The sequence below is a fragment of the Vidua chalybeata genome, chromosome 1 (genome assembly GCF_026979565.1).
Source record: "Vidua chalybeata isolate OUT-0048 chromosome 1, bVidCha1 merged haplotype, whole genome shotgun sequence".
Lineage (NCBI taxonomy): Eukaryota > Metazoa > Chordata > Aves > Passeriformes > Viduidae > Vidua > Vidua chalybeata.
In genome coordinates this window covers 39,995,254-40,015,670 of record NC_071530.1, presented here as the reverse complement: position 1 = coordinate 40,015,670, position 20,417 = coordinate 39,995,254, and the positions used below count along the sequence as shown (strand labels likewise).

Genomic DNA, 20,417 nt, shown 5'->3' with positions numbered 1-20,417 from the left:
GGAGAATGGAGCAGCAATGTTTGATGAGAGGGACTTCAGGAGTGCTGCTGCTAACTAGGGAGAAGAGGGACTGATGCCAGAGTTTGCTGCAGGCAGCATTTCCAATCCAATCACTCATTGTGACGTCCAAGCTGTAACATTTGAAAAGGAAGTCCCCAGATTTGGAGTCACTTGGGAGCTCACTGGCTTGTGAAGCATCTGTTGGGTCTGAAGCTTACAATCAGATTTTGACTGAAGATGGAAAAGTCATTTAAATCCACACCACTAGTGGCTTACAGTGCTTTTTCCATTTTCAGAAGTGAAATCTTTTCATAATGACAGCAAATTACATGGGCAAGTAGCTGAAATAACGGGGTTCTGGTGTTAGTGTGCATGTATTACATAAAACTGTAAAATTGCATATAGTAACGACCAAAGTTCTCAATTATGTTAAATGACCCCAAGACAATTTTAACTTGAATGCAAACCTTGAACATTTTAAAACCTCCCCCAACTCACCAATATCACTGTTTTTAATTTAAGAAAGCACTAATTCCATTTAACAGAAATGAAAGCCAGCTTTTGGGGCAGGAGGAGGTTGTTGCTTTGCACATTTAAATGAGCAAATGGCAACCTAATTAATATGTATTTGGGTATTTGGTGAGTTGGATGAACTTTCTAATAACCTTCTAATAACTTACATGTAAACTTGCACTGTTTGGTTAATTTTAAGTATTTTTAAGATCTGATAGTTTTAAGTTTTCCTGAGTTTTGTGATGTACAGCTGATTAGTTTTCCTCACATGTGAACTAGCCATATTGAAGAAAGCAAACCCCCAAATTAGCTGTGATGCACTGTCCAATTTTTACAGCTGGAAAAAGACAAGAGCAGCACAAGACATATGCTGGAGTTACAGTAAAACAATACCCATTCCAAGTAATGAAACACAGGCCCATATAAGTATCACATGAACTATACTGGTGGGATAAAGCAGATTGAATTTTCTTCCAAAACCAATTTGCAGCAGACTTTGCCACTCCTGTGCTGACAGAACTGCAGCTTTAATGATGCTGTGGGCTGGTAAAGGACAGTGGTCACAGAGGTTGTAAGGTATTTCCCTGATTCTCTGTGTAGTTTTAGTGTAAAGAAGGGCATGTGAGGGTTTGAAATTTTTTTTTTGAGGTTTTATTATTTTTTGAGGTTTTTTTTCAGGTTTTTGACCCTTTCTGTAGGGAGAGTGGTGTTACTACTTGCAATTGTATGAACATAGGGCAGTCAATGAAAGCATTTTATTTTTTTATGACCAGCAGTAATGTAAACACTAATTTTAACTGAGTTGCAGTTAAACATTAAAAAACCCAACTTGTGCAGTAACTGTCCAGCAAAATTAATTTAATTTTATTTTAAGATGGAAGAGAGCAAGTCAAACATTAAGATACAGTAATTAAAGTGGTAAGATGATCATGTTTGAGTGTGGCTGTTTGATCTAGGGAGAAGCATGCAAGAAACACCCAGGTGCTTACTGTTACTGAACCAATTTTTATCTAGGTGGAACACTTACATTGCAAGTGTAATTTGACCATTTTTTGATCAGCAGAGTAAACAGGACAGAGGAATTACCCAGGAGTATAGCTGTACTAAATGTGGAGCAGAATGGGTTTCTGGCTTGCAGGTTAATTTTTGCGTGATGTCTCAGACTGCAGTGGCTGTTCCACTGCCCTTTGAAAATCCTGTGCATTACAAACTGCCCCTCATCTTCCCTCCAAGTCTGGATTTTACTCTCTGAAGGCAGACCTTTAAAGTACGTGACACCTTCTCCCTCTTTCCTCTCATATCTTCCCTTTGTAGGGGGCTCCCCTCAGGAGTTTGAAGAGACCTTTAATACAGCCAGAGAGTGCAGCCTCCAGTGAAAAATAGGGGTGTGTTGGGTGCCTACCAAGTGCTCTGAAGAGGACAGATAGGCCGCTGAGCTCTGTTTTCTTACACTGATTAGAATCCAGGGCTGCCTCCAGTAAACTGAGTATGAAGGAGAGTTACGGCTGAGACAAAACCAAAACCGAAAGTAGTTCAGTGGTATGAGTTTGTCATGTCGTGGTACTCAGTCTTTCATTTAAACTTTAAATAAAAGCTGTAAATGCAATTCAAGTACAGGATATGCACAAAATAAAAGGTGTGAAACCAGGAATTCAAAGCTAGGGAACAGCACATTAAGGCCAGAGGTGTATTATGGAGAAAGCTGATGCATGATCCAAGGGCCAATCCTTGCTCTGAGTGCACACCAGAGTAAACAAACAGAGGAGCTCCAGTAATCCAGATGTAGGAAAAGAGAAATAAATGGCTGACAGCACCATTCAGTACATGGAATTTCAGGTGTGACATCAGTGCGGGTGTGAGCTGTGGCTGCTGTTCACATACAGCCTGTATTGAAGGGTGGGGAGCAATACCTGAAGGTTCACCTCAGCTTTGTTCCATTCCTCCCCTGCTGTCCTGGTCACTACACCTGCTGCACACAATTTCTGCTGAGGCAGAAAAGGAGACCTCTATTGCTGGTGCAGTTGTCTGACTCAGACCTGAGCCATAGCTGAGTATGAGCCAGGTAAGCCCTCAGTGCAGGCACACGCCACTGGCAGCAGCCAGCACTGCCCCTAAGAGAATGCTCCCTCCCACCCCAATCCTCTAGGGCAGGGCTTTTGCCAACACTTTCAAACATCCAGGCTGGCTTTCCAGAGCTTGAAAATGTAACAGATTTTCATAGTGGGACAGAAGAACAGTCGCTGACATTAAAAACACATGTCACCATCTCTTTTAAATTTCCTCCTTTTTAAAATACATACAGCAAAACAACTAATAAGGGATATTTTTGTTTTCTAAAACGCTTGAGATAAGAAGCTGAGTATATGTGTAGGACAGTGTTCCACGTACGCAATTTCAAGGTGGTTACTTTTAGAGCTGAGTCCACTTAAGTTTGCCTAACAAGGCAGAATGCTACACATTTTCAGTTTGTCACTCCCAAGTCCAGTCCTCCACCCAGTCTGCTGAAGCAACATAATTAATGATTATTTCAGTAAAAGGCACAGAATAAAAGGCAATGACTAACCTGGAGCATTAAGTCCTTCATATACAAGTGTCAGAGCTTCCTCCTTGAATAGAGGAATACTGTTTGTGGTGAAACAGTATTAAAATAAACAAGTAAAATGTTGCCTCTTCTAGCAGAACAGTATCAAATCCTACTCCTTACTCAGAAAATTACTTTTTTTTATTCTTTAATCAGGGCATTAAAGTTACCAAGTTCAAGTGCAGCCTTTCCTTGCTTTTAAAAAATTTAGTTTTATTTCAGAATGCTTGGAGGATACTCCAAGATAGTTTCTAAAACTTTATATTAGTATCTCTAAGTGAAGCCGTAAGTGAAGCCATTTAAGCAATTACAATTAATTTTTTAATAATTTAATTAACTGCAATTAAGCAGCTTCAAGTATCAGTACATGAAAGATGGTTTGTTACAATTAATTTTTTAATAATTTAATTAACTGCAATTAAGCAGCTTCAAGTATCAGTACACGAAAGGTGGTTTGTGTGCTCTTTTAAAATTAGGGACCTTCTTAGTTCCTGCAAGGTGATCTGCATCTTCTATGCCTGGTTTAGTTGTTTATTTACCTCTGCCTGGGATAATTTTCTAAGTGAGGTCACTCACTCACTCCTGAAGCATGGCAGCTTATTCCCTGTTCTCAAGAAAGGTCTGGATTCAATTACTTTCTCCCCTAGAGTTGAAATGGTCAGTCTGGGCCATGCACAAGTGCAAGGCATCCATCCCTTCTGACAGTGTAGGCTTAAAAGTGAGTCACAGTGTAGACTTAAGGATTTACGGTACAGGCACAAGTAATGGCAGGCTCTCATCTGACAACATTTTGATGAAAAGGGTAATTCACATTGGTCTGAGTAGCTCTTCTGCATTTGCCACCCTTCTCTTCTATTAAGTCCATCTCCATACAGTCAGCTTCAGGTGATGATTAACAGACCATCTTAAGTGTGTACCAAATCTGTGACCAGTTAATACAACTTAAATTATTCACCCATAAGTTTTTATGTAGCCTGGCTCATGTAGCTAGATACAGGCTTTAAATTCCAAATGGACATGCTAGAGTTGTAAACTCCGAATTGTACACTAGTAACAAAATCCCAAGTCCAGATAGAGGAACACACCTTTGCAACCTCTCTTGTAAACTGTGACAGGATGCTCTAGATCTTTAACTATGAAAAGTTTTAAAATTGACACTTACTTTCAGACATTATTTTATTCTCCATTCATCTCATTTTGTGTATTTCAGTAAACTCCACACAGAGTGGTAGAGACAATTTAAGTCTGTTTAAATCAAGTGAAATCCAAATTGCATATAAAAAAAAGTTCATTTTAAGTTTTAATCACACATTCTGAGTAAACTTCTGTCTTTTTTTCTTAATTCCAGTTGCTCTGTATTCTTCTCTTTGCTTCAAATATTCTGCTTTGCATTCTTCATAGAATGATGGATCAGAATAGCTACAAGACAGAAAAATACATATTGTTTTTCATTTTGGGATATTGAACAGATATTGCATAAGTACCACTCATAACTGATCTTTCTTTTACACCCAAAGAAAAGTTGTCTGCCTTTAACAGTAAAATAACTTTCCTTTTCAAGCCTCTGTAGTGAAGCTGAGAAGAAAAGCAGAAAAAGGGAAACACATTTGCTATTTAAGTTCAGCTGAAAAATTCATTTGCAGTTACCCTCCTCAGCACGGGAAGCTGCTGGAGATGACTTATTTTTTTAATGCATCCAAGTAACTAACGGAAATAGGTTTAAGTGTGTGTCTTTAACAGTATATATAATGGTCCTTGATCATTACATTAAATTCCTTTTTCTCATAATGTTTTGAAGTATAACAATTCAATACCATAAACCTTTTTTTGTCAGAAGCATTTTGTTTAATTTTATTTTTTTCAAAAGGTGAAGGAACAGACAACACTGAGTAACTCCAGCAAGTTCTGACTGCAGTTAGGCCTAAATTCTTGCCTGGCTGCATATGTTTTTTTCACCAGTTCCTAAATACTGAATAACTGTCACTAGTTCAAAGGCATTTATTTTTAATCTCAATCGCTAGTTTAAGAGAGCAGGACACACCAAAAATCAAACCTACCTCTTTTTTCCCCCAAACTCAAAAACTTCACAGCCCTCTCACCCTGGGAAATTCAAGAATCTAACACTTCAGCCTAATGGCACTGGGGTAAATTAGGACTTCCAAAAAAGATGTTTCAATCCACCATGGCATTGAGTTGACCTCTCATATAGAACAATTTCCCATTGCTCCTGCTACTGCTGTTCATAACAGCAGGACATTTTCAAGACAGACTAAATATTAAAAAACAGTAGCAAAATAAAAACCAACTTTTCCTGTCTTACTAACAGACTATGAAGAAGCTTCCCTGTGTGCCCCTATCCCCACATCTGTGATGCAAATAAAGGGCTGCAGGTTCTCTGGGCTGAAATCTGTCCCCAGGTGAATCAAGAAGAGAGTCTCTGTAGACATATATTCATATGGTAAATAAAATCTTGTCAGTTAGGGCCCTGACCAGCATGGTTTTAATAAAGCAAAGATATAATTTTCAGGAAATACATCTAAGTACCTAACCCTGCACAGCCTTTTTCAGAATAGTTAACATTTCTAGATTAGTACAGGCCATGCACAAAACCCCAGCAAAAACTCACAAGGGACTTACTAGCCAACCAGACAGTCCTTCAGTGCTGTGTTCTCCTGCCGACACTTCACCACCATCAGAAGACCAGTTTCTTGACAGCATTTAGTAAATGCTGGGGAAAAAAACCAACACAAACTAAATTGACAATAGGTGAAAAAACCCTGTATGTAGGAGGTAGCAGACCAGATCTGATTTATTATTAATATAACCATAGTTGGCCCAGATTCTCATACTGTTTGCAAGGTCTTTGTCACTTGTTTAGCAACAACACTTTAACTGGGATTCTCCCTCATCATGTAGCACGTTCACACACATATTGCTGTTGCTAATACCATTTCTGAAGTTATTCTTGCAGCAAATCCATGATTCTTGTGCCTGCTTTTCACATGCTCTACTCTACATGTAGGCTACCACCTACATCTCTAGCATTTAAGAACAATGAAGTTGCTCAACAAGTGAAAGCACCTGGTCTGTTTTAAGGATCTTAAGACTTATAAACAAGTCAGAGAGATACTAAAACAGAACAGCAAAGTCATGGCTAAGGACATGGGATTTATCTGGGAGTAACTAAAATTATGCTTCATTGTTACCAGCACCCTGTACAGATGTTTCACTGAATAATAACCCTAGATAAGAATTGGCTGTTATTTCTATCAGGAGATTTCAAACTGTTCTAAGAGGTAATCAGCTACATTTAGCAGATGGAAAAGAGAGAGAAAAAGAAAGCCATGTGTCCACGATCAACCAGGAGCCAGATCAAGAATAAAGTTCACCCCTACCACATCCCCTTCCAGAATTCCATCCATTTCTCCTCCTCTAAGGTCTTCCTGGTAGTGATTTAATATCCAGCAAATTTAGGGCATACAAAAAATATTTTCTTGCACATAAGCAAAACTTACAACTAATCTAGTAACATCAAAATGTAATGGTACTACATCACACAACAGCTGAATCACATTACCTATGCTCAGTGTATAGGTACATCAAGACTTAAGTAAACAAGAAAGAAGAGATTTGTGCCTATAAAGGCAGCACTCCTGTCCTTTGCTTATAGCTGATGCCCACTGAAATGGACATTAAGCAATTGTGGACCTCCGTGCAACAAAACCCACCTTCTGGGATCCTGGACACTACTGGCAAGATTTTGAGAAAGTGATCCAACAGCTGCAAGCAATCCCTAGGTAAGGTTAATCTGCTTGTCCACAGGTATTATTAATTAGGCTTTCACTAAAATAATTTACAAGACAAGGTAGTGTTTGCTGAAAGTGGTGATGACAGATTTCACTGTCCTTATACTGCAAAATTTTGCAAAGAACTGACTTCTTAACTACTTCAAACATATTATTTATTGATGAACACTTAAAAACCTTCTCCAACACAGCACCCAGTGTTACACACACTGGCAACTCCACCACACCATACATGAAAACCAGATGAAAGTGTGCAGAAAATGGGTTTAAGTTAACCAGTTAATTACCAGCTGGGAAGACACTGTAACCTGTGCTCAAAGGTATCTATTAACAACTACACCCAGTTTCTGAGATCTGTATGTTTCAGACTTCAAGTCACCCAAATGCACAAGCATAGCTTTAAGGAAACACCTGGACAGCCCAAGTTTACTAAGCAGTTTAAGCTCAGAACAAGGCAAATGTGTTATTAGGTTATCAGAATATTTCTTTGATTTTCAAGGGTGAATCTGACATTTCTTCCATTCTTTCCTGGACTATTTATATTGTCTATTCCTACATCAGCATCTCAGAAAAATCATACCTATTAGTACATTTCCAAAAATGACCTTTGTTTTTTTGTGAGAAAAACATCCAAAGCTTTTGAAAGCTTTTGGTCTGTCTAGTTTGATTTATACTCTCTACAGGCACTTCTTTAAGTGCTGTGCTGAGGTTTTGGGTTGTTTTTTTTTTTTTTTTTTTTTTTTTTTTGTAGTAATCATTTCTTCTGGAAGCTGTGAAGTAAAAAACCACTGAAGACAACAGGAGGTCCCTCTCACTTGTTAACTCACCAGTCTTGATTGGTTAAAGGCGTGATGTCTCAGTGAACAAAAAAAGCCTGAAATGCAATTGCCAGCATTCCCTGGCTTCAGAAGGCCCTGCCTGTGGTACATGGCCAGGCACTGCTGCAAAGTGATAAAACTGCTTCCAGTTGTTTAGCTTTAACATTACTGATGCTTAACAACAGAGAGGAAGAAAGAAGGTTAAAGCATATTAGGCATCCTTATATGAGCACACAAAACTTCATTATCTATCTCTTCTGTTTGGCAGTCATGTAAGGAATGCAAGACAGGTTCAGTTATAGATGCTTACCAGAAATCTTCCAGGAGTCTGGAGAATGTTTTTTTATTTTTAATTGGGCTTTGTCTTGCTCATAGAGGGGCAAGTAGCATCTCTTCACTCTCCTAACCAGTGACAGGACTCAAGGAAATGTCATGAAGCTGGGTCAGGCTGGTTTAGGTTGGCGATCAGGGAAAGATATCCACCCAGAGGGTGGCTGGGCACTGTAACAGGCTCCCCAGGAAAATGGTCACAGCACCAAATATGCCTGAACTCAGGAAGCATTTCAACAATGGTCTCAGGCACATGGTGTGATTGGGGTGTTCTGCGTAGGGCCAGGAGTTGGACTTGATGATCCTGATGGATCCCTTCCAACTCAGCTTATTCTGTGATCCTATGGCTCTTCCAGGAAATGAAATGTGTCAATGTTGAACAGCACAAACAGTGCTACTTCTCCTTTGGAGAATAATGTCAGAAATTGTGCTTAATAGTTGCAGATATCTCAAACCAAGAATTAATCTCCATCTGACAAGCCTTAGTCATTCCTCACTCACACAGTATCTGCATTGTTGACCAAAGTTTCAGGATGCATAGCAAGGCACCACAAAAGGAGCAGATACACAGGATCTGGTTACAAACCTATTGTAATTTAACACTTTAGCAGCTATGAGGGGTAATCAGAACACTAAAGAATCCAAACAAAATTTATTCCTGATAGACTGCACATTATTGAAACAACAGAATTGACCTTTTCATACTCTTGTGTATGATACTATCTTTACGTCTTCAGGAAATGGCTTTCCATGACTTTAGAAGTTCATGGGCTGATCTGTTTTCTTTTTTCCTGCAAGCAGCAAGCTACCAAAACAAAACCTCAAGCAGCAGCAAAACAAGAAGTAAATTTGGGCCAGTATGCATATTCATTGCAAACAAAAGAAAGTAATGTTTGAAACAATAAAAGTTATCCCAAATATTTCCAAATACAAGCCAAATAAACTGAGGAACAGAGCTCAATACCACAGAAGTGAAAATGCCTTGTTAGAAAGGGGGAAAAGGCTTGCCCTCCATCAAATCAAACCTTTGCCAAGGCTTTTCTAGGATAGCTACATATGTCCATCACTGAATGCTCTGTGCACAGACAAGGACAGATCCACTACTGCGTCAGCGAACTGCAGGTGCCTACCAGTTACCACGGAAACTGGCTACAGACCCCCCTTTCACCTGCAGCAGTCATGGTTCATGACATCATATCTGACATAGGTTACCCCACAGGCTCCTCTCTGTGCCACAGGCTCTGTCTAAGGGGATGCACATGGAGCAAAGATCTCTTCTTGAGGCTATGGCTCAGAGAGACTTCACTGAAAAGCTCAACACTGATTTGAGGCTGGATTTCTTCTTTTCCTCTCACAAAGAAAGCTTTGCATTCCTGTTGCAAGGCAAGTCCAAAATAAGTTTTGGTCACAGTTCAGAGAATTTTAAGTCTCATTACATTCTGGCCATTACAGCCACATAGTGAGATTTTATCTGCTAAAGCAAGCCTGCAATTTAATTTAGTACCTTTTCTAAATCAACCAAGTATGTAAGGCCAAAATGTATCTTTGCCAAGACAGAGATCTGCTGTCAACTGAACAAAAGCTGAGCAGCCACGTCTGAATACAGAGCAATTCAGTTTTGTCAGTTCTCACCTGCTCACTATGGCATGCTGGCATGTGCAGGGGATCTGCCTATGACGGGAAGACCACATTTTCAGGGAGAGACAGGAGGGCTTTTTGGCTGAGGCCAGAAATGAGTGAGTCCTTCTTCAGCAGGGAGCATCTCTGGCCCTGAGCAGCTCAGGGAAGCTACTGAGTTTGGTCCCTGGCACCTCAAGACTTGCCCTGGATTCAAGAGCCAGATTTCACTCGGTCTTCCTATCCCAACTTACCCTCCTGAGAAAGCACGACACAAACAACTAGGAGAAATTAGATCCTGACATATGTAAAGTCACAGAACAGAAAAAAAGGAGCTTTTTAAAGCCTTCTTAATTTATATATAAAGCTGTACAGACATGCATTTTTTAAATAAAAATCCAAGTCTTTCTGTAATTCCCTTTAGATATAGAATTATACAAATTATGTTGGAGGGATGAAGAATTAGTTTTGAGTGCCTGACTTAGTATATTTGATGGTTGATTAAAAACTTCTTTAAGTTACAGAGCACTCTTTTTATTAAGGTTTCTTTGATAATTAGCTAGGTTGGCACAGTAAAGAACACTGTTTACAAAGATCTTTACAGTCCACACTAATCTTTGCTGAAAAAAACAGTATCTAAAAAGAATGTTTTTCTTTAGTATTTCTAATTACTTTTTCCCCAACTCTGTTTTATGACTTTATGACAAGATAATATGAGAAGCAGATGGAAACTGAAGTGAAACTGGCTAACAGTTCACTTATCACAGAATAAGTACTGGACAAATTATTTCCCTGTCTATTCAAGCAGTCAGCCACATGCAATACACTCTAAAGTACTAATTTTAAAAGATCAGACACATTACCAGAAAACTTCAACAAAGTTGGTGGGGGTCCACCAACAGCTGTCCTGGGACATATAAGTTCTAATTAAAATAAAGGAGATAAAAAGCCAGGGTCTTGCCCATTTTAACTTTAGAACATATTCATAGGTTCAAGAAATATTTGCTCCCTATGACAAAAATAAAAAACTTGTAGGATTTTGAGGCAAAGGGACAAAGCAACATCTGGCATAAGACACAGGCACAGCTCTGCAGAATAAAGATGATGATTTTCTTCCACACCATTAAACCAGACAAGGTTAAATTTAACACTCTTAATCTCAGTGTCTGCAGGACTACAAACAGTGGACAGCAAAAACAAGGCAACATATTTATGATGCAAGGGTTCTTCATGTATCCTACAATACCATCCCAACCCAAACAGAATTCAGCTGGTTTCTTCACTGTGCTGCACTCAAAATGAAATGGTGAAATAGGTGTGTTGGACTGTTGAAGTTTCAGTTATGTGTATATAAAGGAAAGACTTCATGAAAAAAAACATGTTATGTCCTGTCAGAAGCTTAAAAACAAACTGAAAGTTGTGGGTTTTTTTTTTGTAATTTAATAAAGAGGAACAACCAGCATCAGATTATGTTTGTAGCAGATTTCTAAAGGATTTGTTCTCTTTACTTAAAGTACTTTAGAATATTAGATAGTTAATTATTTCTTCTTCCAAACATCAGTCTTCCCTTATGCAAAGTAAGAGAAGAATAAAAAGTGGGACTTATCTCCAGACAAGCAGCTGCATGGAAACTGTGTTGACATAACACCAAGGAAGCATCCTCGTTATTTTCAATGTATGAACTGTTTTGTAGCATGAAGGTTATTTCTGAAAGTTCATTTTTTGCAGATTCAGATTATAAAAATACTTGGCACTTTCATATTGCTGCATATTGTGAAGTGTTGTACATTTCATATCATGTTGGAACTGTAGTTGTATCAATTATAATTGTGCATCTATTTTGAAGATGTGCTTGTACCCAACATAAATGAAATATTCCCCATTATCAAGATAAATTGATCCTCTCAGGTCTGGCTCTCGTTTATTTAAAGACTTTACAATTTTACTACTTAAGAGAAAGTCCTACAGAGGTGTTATCTCACCATTTATATTTTCTCAACACTTATGATACTGCTATCACACTCTTAAAATAAGAAAAAAAAAACCAAACCAGCTTGCATCATGATCCAGACCAGATTTATTCTGGGGTAGCTTTTTTTCCCCCCTACACACACACACAAAAAAAAAAAAAAAAAAAAAAAAAAAGTTTTGTCCAGTGTTTGGGTCATTCCTTGGGGCTGTACCACTGAGTGGAGAAAAGATGCCCAAATAACAATAAGGATTTGGGGGTGATAATAGAAGGAGGAAGAAACAGTTCCCTTTTAAATGTAAACCATGGGCAAAATTTTAAAACCTACATTTTGTAAAATGTGTACAAAAATATTAAATGATCCAAAACATTACCAGCAACATTTTTAAGGGTAGTTATTATGCTTTTAATTTTGTATTCAGTTATGATTCATTAGCTTGTTACTTTGAAGATGACTCAGTATGCACAGAACAGATTACTGGTACATTTAATGAGCCAGAGGAAGTAGTAGCATGAACATGAAGAGATTGTTTTACATTGTAGAGTACAAGCTATTTGATATTTCCAACACAGTACAAAAGAAAGCTTCTCTGTAGATTGCTCATGGTTCAGTTAACATCACTGAATATCTAATACCTCCAACTCAATTAATTCTCACCTGATTAAGATCAGTCTGATATTCAAACTAAATCATCTCTCCAGTCAAGTAGAAATCAATATTTCTGATTTTACTTTTAAATTACAACAACAAATAAAATACATGCATCGTCAGTATGCTAGGAGTAGCTTTCCTATTCCAGCCTTCTATGGCATGCATAACACAATTGATTAAAGAATTATTCTAATTTGAGCAACAATATATATAAGACAGATTAATTTGAACAGAAGGAGATAGCATGAAATAATTAAATGCATCTTATATAGGGCAAAGAGAAAATTGACATAAAATAACCTTGATTCTTTCAAGTGAACCTCTGTTATCAGATCAAATACTTTGCAAATATTCATTTGCTATAACATAGAAATCATATACTTTCCATTTTCCTGCTCATCACCAGCCCCCCAAAATCTGCTCCATTTCAGCTTTTTTAGCTGCAGGCATCTGTCCTAGGAGAGATATGATCAATACATACTAGCACACACTACAGGACTGGGGAGCAGAAAATCCCAGGAATTCAGGAATTTTAAGTAAGGAGTATTCATGCTCCCGGCCAACCTTTTCCAGGGCACTCTCAGCATAGAAAAGCAGCTTTATCTGTACATTGTGCAGAGGATCCCCCAGCAGACCACAGCATCTCTGGCACTCCAGAATGAAATGTGGAAACCTCCTTCATCTCATGACTGAGGTGAACATACAGCATGAGAGAATCATCAGGAAGGCAAACAGCACAACTGTGATCTGTAGAGGAAGAATGTTTCGCAAAAAACCCTAGAAACTGTTTGTCTAAACACAATGCCTTGGGATAAAGAAAGCATCTTATCAATATCCTAGAACAAATCTGAATACTCTTCTTTAGGAGATATTTAGAGATGAGAAAATAACATACTGAATCAAAGGGCCTATTTGTCCTGTACACCATCTTTCTCAGAAGTCAGTAATAGCTGCTTTAAAAAAAAAGTGACAGAAAGTCTACATTATGGAAAAACATCTTCTCAAGTGAAGTTTCTTCTTAATCCCTATGAACTGTAAGCTTGGCTTATACCTTGAAGCATAAAGTTCTCACATGCCCTTCAAAACCCTTAGGATGCCTTACATGGTGGGTCTAAATGGACAAGCATCCAAAACAAGAGGATGAAAGAGGGGAAAAACCTCTTGAAACCAGAAAGGTATATGCTAGCCTGGATTCCTTCAACATCTATCTGCTCTGGCCCACTCAAGTCCTGCTAAACTCCCAACTATTGCAATTGTAGTTATTTGTTTCATACCTTTTTCATTAGCAGGTTTTCAAAATCCTGCTGCAAAAATTAATTGGCCTCAAAGTATCTCTCATCTGGATACAGAAACAGGCCAGAGCAGTAGGGAGGCAAAGGCACTCTACACAGATCAACAATGTTTGAGAGTTGGTTGGGTATTTTTTCAGAACATCCAGTTACTCTCTCTGTAAATGCCACCTACCTACTTAGGAATAAGAGTCTCCAAAGTTTTCATGTCCTACATACATTGATATTACAAGGATCTAGGTTTGGTCAACTGCTTACAATGAGCTTTTAAAATCAATACAGGAAATCAATGGCTTATTTAAACATTCTGTTTCAAAAATTATAAAAAAATATATAGTGTTTTTTTTTTTAACCACAGCAGTTCTGAAAACTGATGTAAGGCACATAGGGATCCTCCAATATCAGTTAATTCAAATCAGAAGTCATTGCTCAGTCGCTGATCTTTTTACTACAGAAATATTAGCAGGGTTTCTCTTGTTAAACCCAACAATCATTAAAGACAGAATTTGTGGGGGGAAAAAAAGAGGATCTTAAGAAACTACCATCAAGGAATGACATTCACAAAAGCCACGAACAATGGAGATACAGTCCCATTCCCATGCGATGCAGAGACTTGTGCTGGGGGAATCTCTCTCACCAGGCTCACTACACGTGTTCTGCAGTTCAAAATTTGCTACCATTCAGATTGAGAATTGAGGATGTTTCTAAGAGGAATAACCAGAAACCTCAAGCAACAACAGAGAAGCCCTTCTGTCTGTCCTAAATAACCCACACTTATCCACAGAAGAACGTTGCACCTTTTCTTTCCAATTTTATAATAAGCACCAAGAAACAGAGAATGGAACTGAAAAGTAAAGTTTAAGAAAGAGAATAATTGTTTTGTTTAAGAAAAACACATAAAACAAGCTGAGGAACACAGCCAAATACAGTAATTCAAGCCAACTCAATCAGTTCAACAAACAAAACCCAGACAAATACTTAAAAGTATTAACAAAAAAACGCCAGATTAAAGTAATTAAGAGTTTAAAAAAAATAGTTTTGAAAATAACATATGCATGCACTCTCAGGATACTTTAAGGAGCATTTAGTTCTGCCATTAGGACAAGGGCAGGTCAGCTCTGCTCATTATATGTCCTGCACATATGAGATCTGACCAAAATGTCTTCTTGGGGACAAAGGTTGGAAAGACTGAAGTTAGTTTTCAGTTTGATATGAATACTGAATGCACACATGAAACTTGACTAGGAAAAGTGTTTTCCTAGGAGTCACAGAGTCAGAAGATAATCTACACCTTAAAATGTCAGGCAGTGCCTTCCTGACTATTGCTAAATGATGAAATACTGTGGAAGACAGAATATATTAGCAATATATGTTTATGTCACTAGACTTTCAACAGAACTTGGACTTTAACAGCAAAAGGAGCTTTGGCAGGGATGATACAGAGGAATGTCTACTTGTTAGTTTTGGTGACATAGACATGATCTGATCTTCCATTCCGGATGTACAGAGTTGTCAGCATTTTCTGTATGCATGAAATATACACACCTACCTACTTATGTGTGTGCATGCATTTTGCCCCAAACACACAGAATTTTAGTACACCGTCATATTTTTTAAGTAAATTCCAGCAACCCAGTTCTATAAGGGCTACAAGACAAGTCCTCCTGCTTCTGACTAAGCAAGACAGGCAGAGCACAGCAGTACACCAGAGGGTTATGTCCTCAGAAGACACAGGAGAAATAGCAAGATCATAACTATTATGTATAAGGTGACTACTTTGTCAGTCAAGGTAGATTTAAGTGCTCAAAGATGACAATCTGCTGGGCTATGCAGGCAGATTTTTCAAGAGAAGCAGACCTCCTTTTCTTCCTAGTGAAATTACAAAAATCTACCATTTTTAAGCAAACTAAGCACACTGCTGTGAAGCATTTTATTTGGGTAAATCATGATTTATCCACTAAAGAAACCTGCTTGAGGAATGTTCTTGTCAAGTACAATCATCACCTTCTCTATAAGGCTGCAGGTAAAGCAAGCCCAGCAAGTACAGCCACCTGGTTAAACTGCACTGGTTTTAAACAACTGCTTCCTTTAAGACTGACTTGATCTAATTTTCCTCCCACCCTGCAGTAAGTATCCCTGACATCAAGCGTTACCATACCAGGTGCTGGAAGAGGCAGAACTGGAACAAATGCAAAGTTCCCCCATGGCTACTGTCTGTCACTGCCTGCTTTTATATAAACAAGTTCATCCAACTTGATCTGCACAGAGCAGCCTCGCCTCTGCCTATCCTCCCGCCTCCTTCGGGAGCTGCCGAGCCACTCAGGGACTGCTGAGAAGTTCGGATAACAGATGATTTAAAGAAACAACATCCCCTCCCTCTGGCCCATAGCGACTGACTCTTCAGCTGAACTCTAAAGGCAAAATATATCTATTTCTCACAAACAGAGCTTCACGGAGGGGAAGAAGTAACAGTAATGTCCTTCTACCACACGGTGGGGGTAGAGCAGGGCATTTATATAACTCCTGAGGAGGCATTTGCCCAGCTATTCCACCATGACACCAGCTCTCAGTTACACCGTGCTGTGTCAGGGATTCTTCCTTTCCCCCTGCCCCAGTTCAATTTAATGGACTTCCAAAACTACCTATTTAACTCAGAGCTCCAACACTGAAGGTTGGTGGTAGCAGTAACAGTAGTTCTCACTCCTCTGAATGAAACAAAATATCCTCAAACGAAAGTGAAACTGGTTCCAGCTGGAGGGTGAGATGGGGCACCACAGAATAGGATCAAAATCTCAGGTCTTTTGAGAATATAGAATATTCCCAATTTACAGCATATACAATATTTATACAGTTATTAAAAGAGGAAGTTACTTTCCCTCACAGGTCACAATTCATCCCCAACCAGAGTTCCAACATCTCCAAAATAGTTATCATGTCCTTTCCAGTCAATGTCTTGTTTTTCAAAATTGACAGCCATAGGCTGGTGTGGAGGCAGGAATTCTTCACCATGGTGAGGTAGTACTCAGTGCTAATAAGGATGACAAAACCAAAGTGCAAATTTTCCAGGAAAAAAAAAAAAATCTGTTGTGTCCATATTCTGAAGTGAACAGTGAAGAGGAACTCGACCCCTGCAATTGTGGCCACAGTGTGATAAAGTACGTAAAGTTACTTTTTCAAATAAAATTGCATCATTGAGGCATTTAGAATGCCATTATGGAGGCATTTAAAATTTCAGACTACCTATTCATTTCATGATTTTGAAGAGATGACTTTAAACCATGTGGCAGGAAAGCACACTATCAAAACTCAGCAATATCTGTAAATTTGGTAGTAACTGTGTAACATTTATCTTTCATCTTCTGTAAAATGTTTTAAATAAAGGACCACAATAACCAGGTATATTTCTTCAGAATAAAAGTTGTAATTTTGAAGACAATAAAATAAAATACTGGTAGGTAGGGGATTTACAAACAAGTCTTTGATAAACCTACCATGCAAAACAAAATGTACCAGAAACTAGGTATGAAAACCCCACAAAAGAGAGGAATTATTTTGCAGTGTAAAGCTTAATAGGCAAATGGCATAAAAATCTGTGTTAGAACATTGACTTTACTAGCACAAATCCAGGTGTAGTTTGGTAAACTGAAACCTCAGGGACACCACTCTACCTTCTGAAAGTTGATTACACTGTTGTTCCTCAAGCTGCATGCAGAGGGATTCAAGTTTGGCAGGAGGGAGTTGTTTAAGTGCATCTATTCTGCCTGCTCCAATTATCTTGTTTCTGTTACAAAAATGTTTTAGAGCATCAACATACAAATACAGCATCAACAGTGTTACGAAAGAAACAGCAAAAATAATCACAAAGATGTGGTTTCCATTTTTAGAAAAACAACCAATCTCTTATGAATTCATTTAGCAATTGTTCAAATAAGTATGTTAGCAGTACATCTGCTACAAAATCACTGGCAAAGGAGATACAGAAAGTTAAGACAAGGGGATATGTATATGTAGCTCCAGTTTAGAAGCCATTTGTCACACTTCCTATGGCATGAGGATACTTCAATGAAATATCACATGCCTATCCAAGCAATCAGGAACTACTGTCGTTTAGAAAGCAATTTGTCAATTGCTTTCTAAAGGAGACTAAGTTTATTTCTAACACATTCAATCACAGACCAATATCCAGGGCTCAACCTGCTGTAAGACCAGAAGTGACAGAAGATCTGTGCATTACTCAGTGGCAGCTGAGGACACAAGAATCTGAAGCAGCATTCAGCAGCTGGGACATGAGCAGAAAGTGACTGAGGGTCCTGGTGCTGCCATTACAACCCCCTGTGACTTTTTGTCTTCTTGTTTACTTAGACTGAAAGTAAGGACCTTTCCTGGTTGGGACTTCAGTGCTATGACTGGTTGACTGTGAGTGCATTCTCCACTGGTACAACAAAATTAAAAAGAACCTAATCTGGCTAAAAATCTTTCCTCCATTTTCTGGGTTTTGAACTAAATGAGTTTTACTCACTGAATGCAGATGTACACATGCCTCTATCACCACAGATTTGCCAGCACGTAAGTTTATTCCAAAGACTTGTCTCACCTTTATTCTGAAAGAAGAAAAAACCACCCAAAAGCTAGCATATGCTGTATTAATGTAAAACCCCTAGAGGGCAACTAAGCTTCAATTTCAACCTGCATAAATATTCAGCTCCTTAACTAGTTTACAGATTATGTAAACTATTTCCTTCAACCTTGTTTTTTTTTTCCCTCATTTAAAAGAAATGAATCCTTTTCATTCTCAAATCACATTATTGCTGCCTATTTAGTGTAAGTTAATCACCACTGCCCAACCAGAGACTGAGTCCTCAACCCAACAAAGCTCAAATGTGCGCAAAAGGGAACAATAAAGAAAACACATGCAAAGTCTTCATTTAAACAAAGACAGAAAACAAGCATATGAAAGTCTGAAATCACTTTCTTTGCATTAAAGACCTTTAACAATACATCTTGTTTATTATTCAGCTTAGTATTAATTTATTGCATGGCATCTGTTTTCTCGTACAGCAGTCTGGTTGCAAGTCTCAAATTTATAAATCGAAGTTTACACTGTTGAGATTATTTGTCTGTTTTCCCCTACGTACCAAGATTTCAGCCATATATATTTGGTGACCAAAAAAAAAAAAAAAAAGAAGATGAAATAGGAAACAAAATGTCAAATTAGTTATGTAAAATGGCTTCATTTAGATTTTGGTCTTTATCTAGAGTCCAGGACTGCTGCCAGTGGTGAAAGTGAAAAAAAAAAAAAAAAGGAAAGTAATTGGAGCCATAAAAGTAAAAAGCCTATATTCAATTACAAGTGCTCTTCCCAAATTTTAAATTGGTAACCAGTGTCCAGCTGAGCCTTGTTTGACATGAACCAGCAGGTAGTAACTGCCTTTCCCCTACTCCAATCAGATCTTGTTGGGAGCTGAAAGACACTATCCTGCCAGTCCACACCTGCACAGAACCTGCAGACACATTGATGCTTAATGTTAGAGAAGACACTAACAAACCAATGGGATTCCCAAGATACGGAGGCAACCAGAGACAGACAGGAAAAAACCAGCTCAAAGGAATCCTTAGGAAATGCCTGCAAAGTCCAAGGGTTTCTACAAGGTTTTTGCAGGAGATCAAATACACAAATAAAGATGGATAGCACTGCCATTCTTGCTTTATGCATATCAATGCAATGTTCCATATGCTTTGATCATGACAGTTCTCCTTCATTTATGAAGGTCTTATCTCCATTTACATGTCTGAACAGAGACTAAGAATGACTACCAGTAGAATACACTTTACCTCATTTTAGCCAGCCAAAATTTTGTCCCACCCAAAGCTGATTCTGAAAGTGCCTTCCTGTCCTTGTTGCCTTGAGCCTTGACAAGGAAGGGGGTAATGGGATGGGGAAGAGATAGAGAGGACTACAACTGGGATATCTTCCACCCTTCATGACTTAACCAAAAATCAAAGGAGGAGTTTGAGGAGCTGACGTAAGTCTCCAAGGGTGTTCCACTTATAAGGGTCTCCTCTCTGAACACTGCAGAACAGGATGAAGTAACTTCTATCCCCCTTGAGATCTGAAAGACCTGAAGGGAGAAGATGAAGGCTAGACTCTGTTTCTTACTCATATTCATCCCTTCTGATTGCTTGAAATACAACAAGCTTTACGTATTCATTCTGACTTTTTTGTCACAATTTCAGCCAAGGCTTAGGGACCTGAGGACTTGACAACTGTTAGTACAAAAATGCCCAAGTAAAATGTTACTGTACAATCAGTTCAGGTCTGGACACACAAAAGATTTTAAGTACCAGATCTCCTTATAACACAGTAGAACCCAGACATCAATGTATCAATCTTACAATCAAATTTAAGACAATGACTATATTATGTTATAAACACAGGGATTCTACTAGCTTCACACAAAAGAATTATAGTCACTGTTAAAATTTACTGCTTATGTGAAATGGATCTGGCTGAACCTGATACGACAACCCAAACATTGTTACCTTTAAGTACTTTTAACACATTTTCCAGAGGCAATTATATCTCCTCTTTATTAGAGTGGCTGAATTACTTTCAGGCAACTCAAGTCATTGCAACTCAAACATTAGGGCCACAGAGATCTGTAACATCAGGTCTGGAACAAACAGCACTGCACTGAAACCAGTGCAGAAATGAAAATCATGAGACCAGAATTGTTCATCTGGTGGGAGAAGATAGACAAAGCAAAAGTTCATAACTCTGTTAAATACCTTCCTTCTATAGAAGTGCAAAAATTGGTTTTGGGGGTTGTAATTTACTAAGTATT

The 20,417-nt window shown here is 38.4% G+C and overlaps 1 protein-coding gene across 1 annotated transcript in view; it reads right to left on the bottom strand.

Moving 5' to 3' along the window:
• Positions 1–1,350: 1,350 nt before the first annotated feature.
• Positions 1,351–20,417, bottom strand: part of CMC1 (C-X9-C motif containing 1) — a 44,755-nt gene continuing 25,688 nt past the window's right edge. Inside the window, exons 3-4 of the mRNA XM_053938209.1 lie at positions 5,732–5,822; positions 1,351–4,513 (exon numbers count right to left, since the gene is read on the bottom strand). Coding sequence (XP_053794184.1) covers positions 4,399–4,513; positions 5,732–5,822 — 206 coding nt within the window. The 3' untranslated portion in view covers positions 1,351–4,398. The remainder of the gene's footprint in view (positions 4,514–5,731; positions 5,823–20,417) is intronic.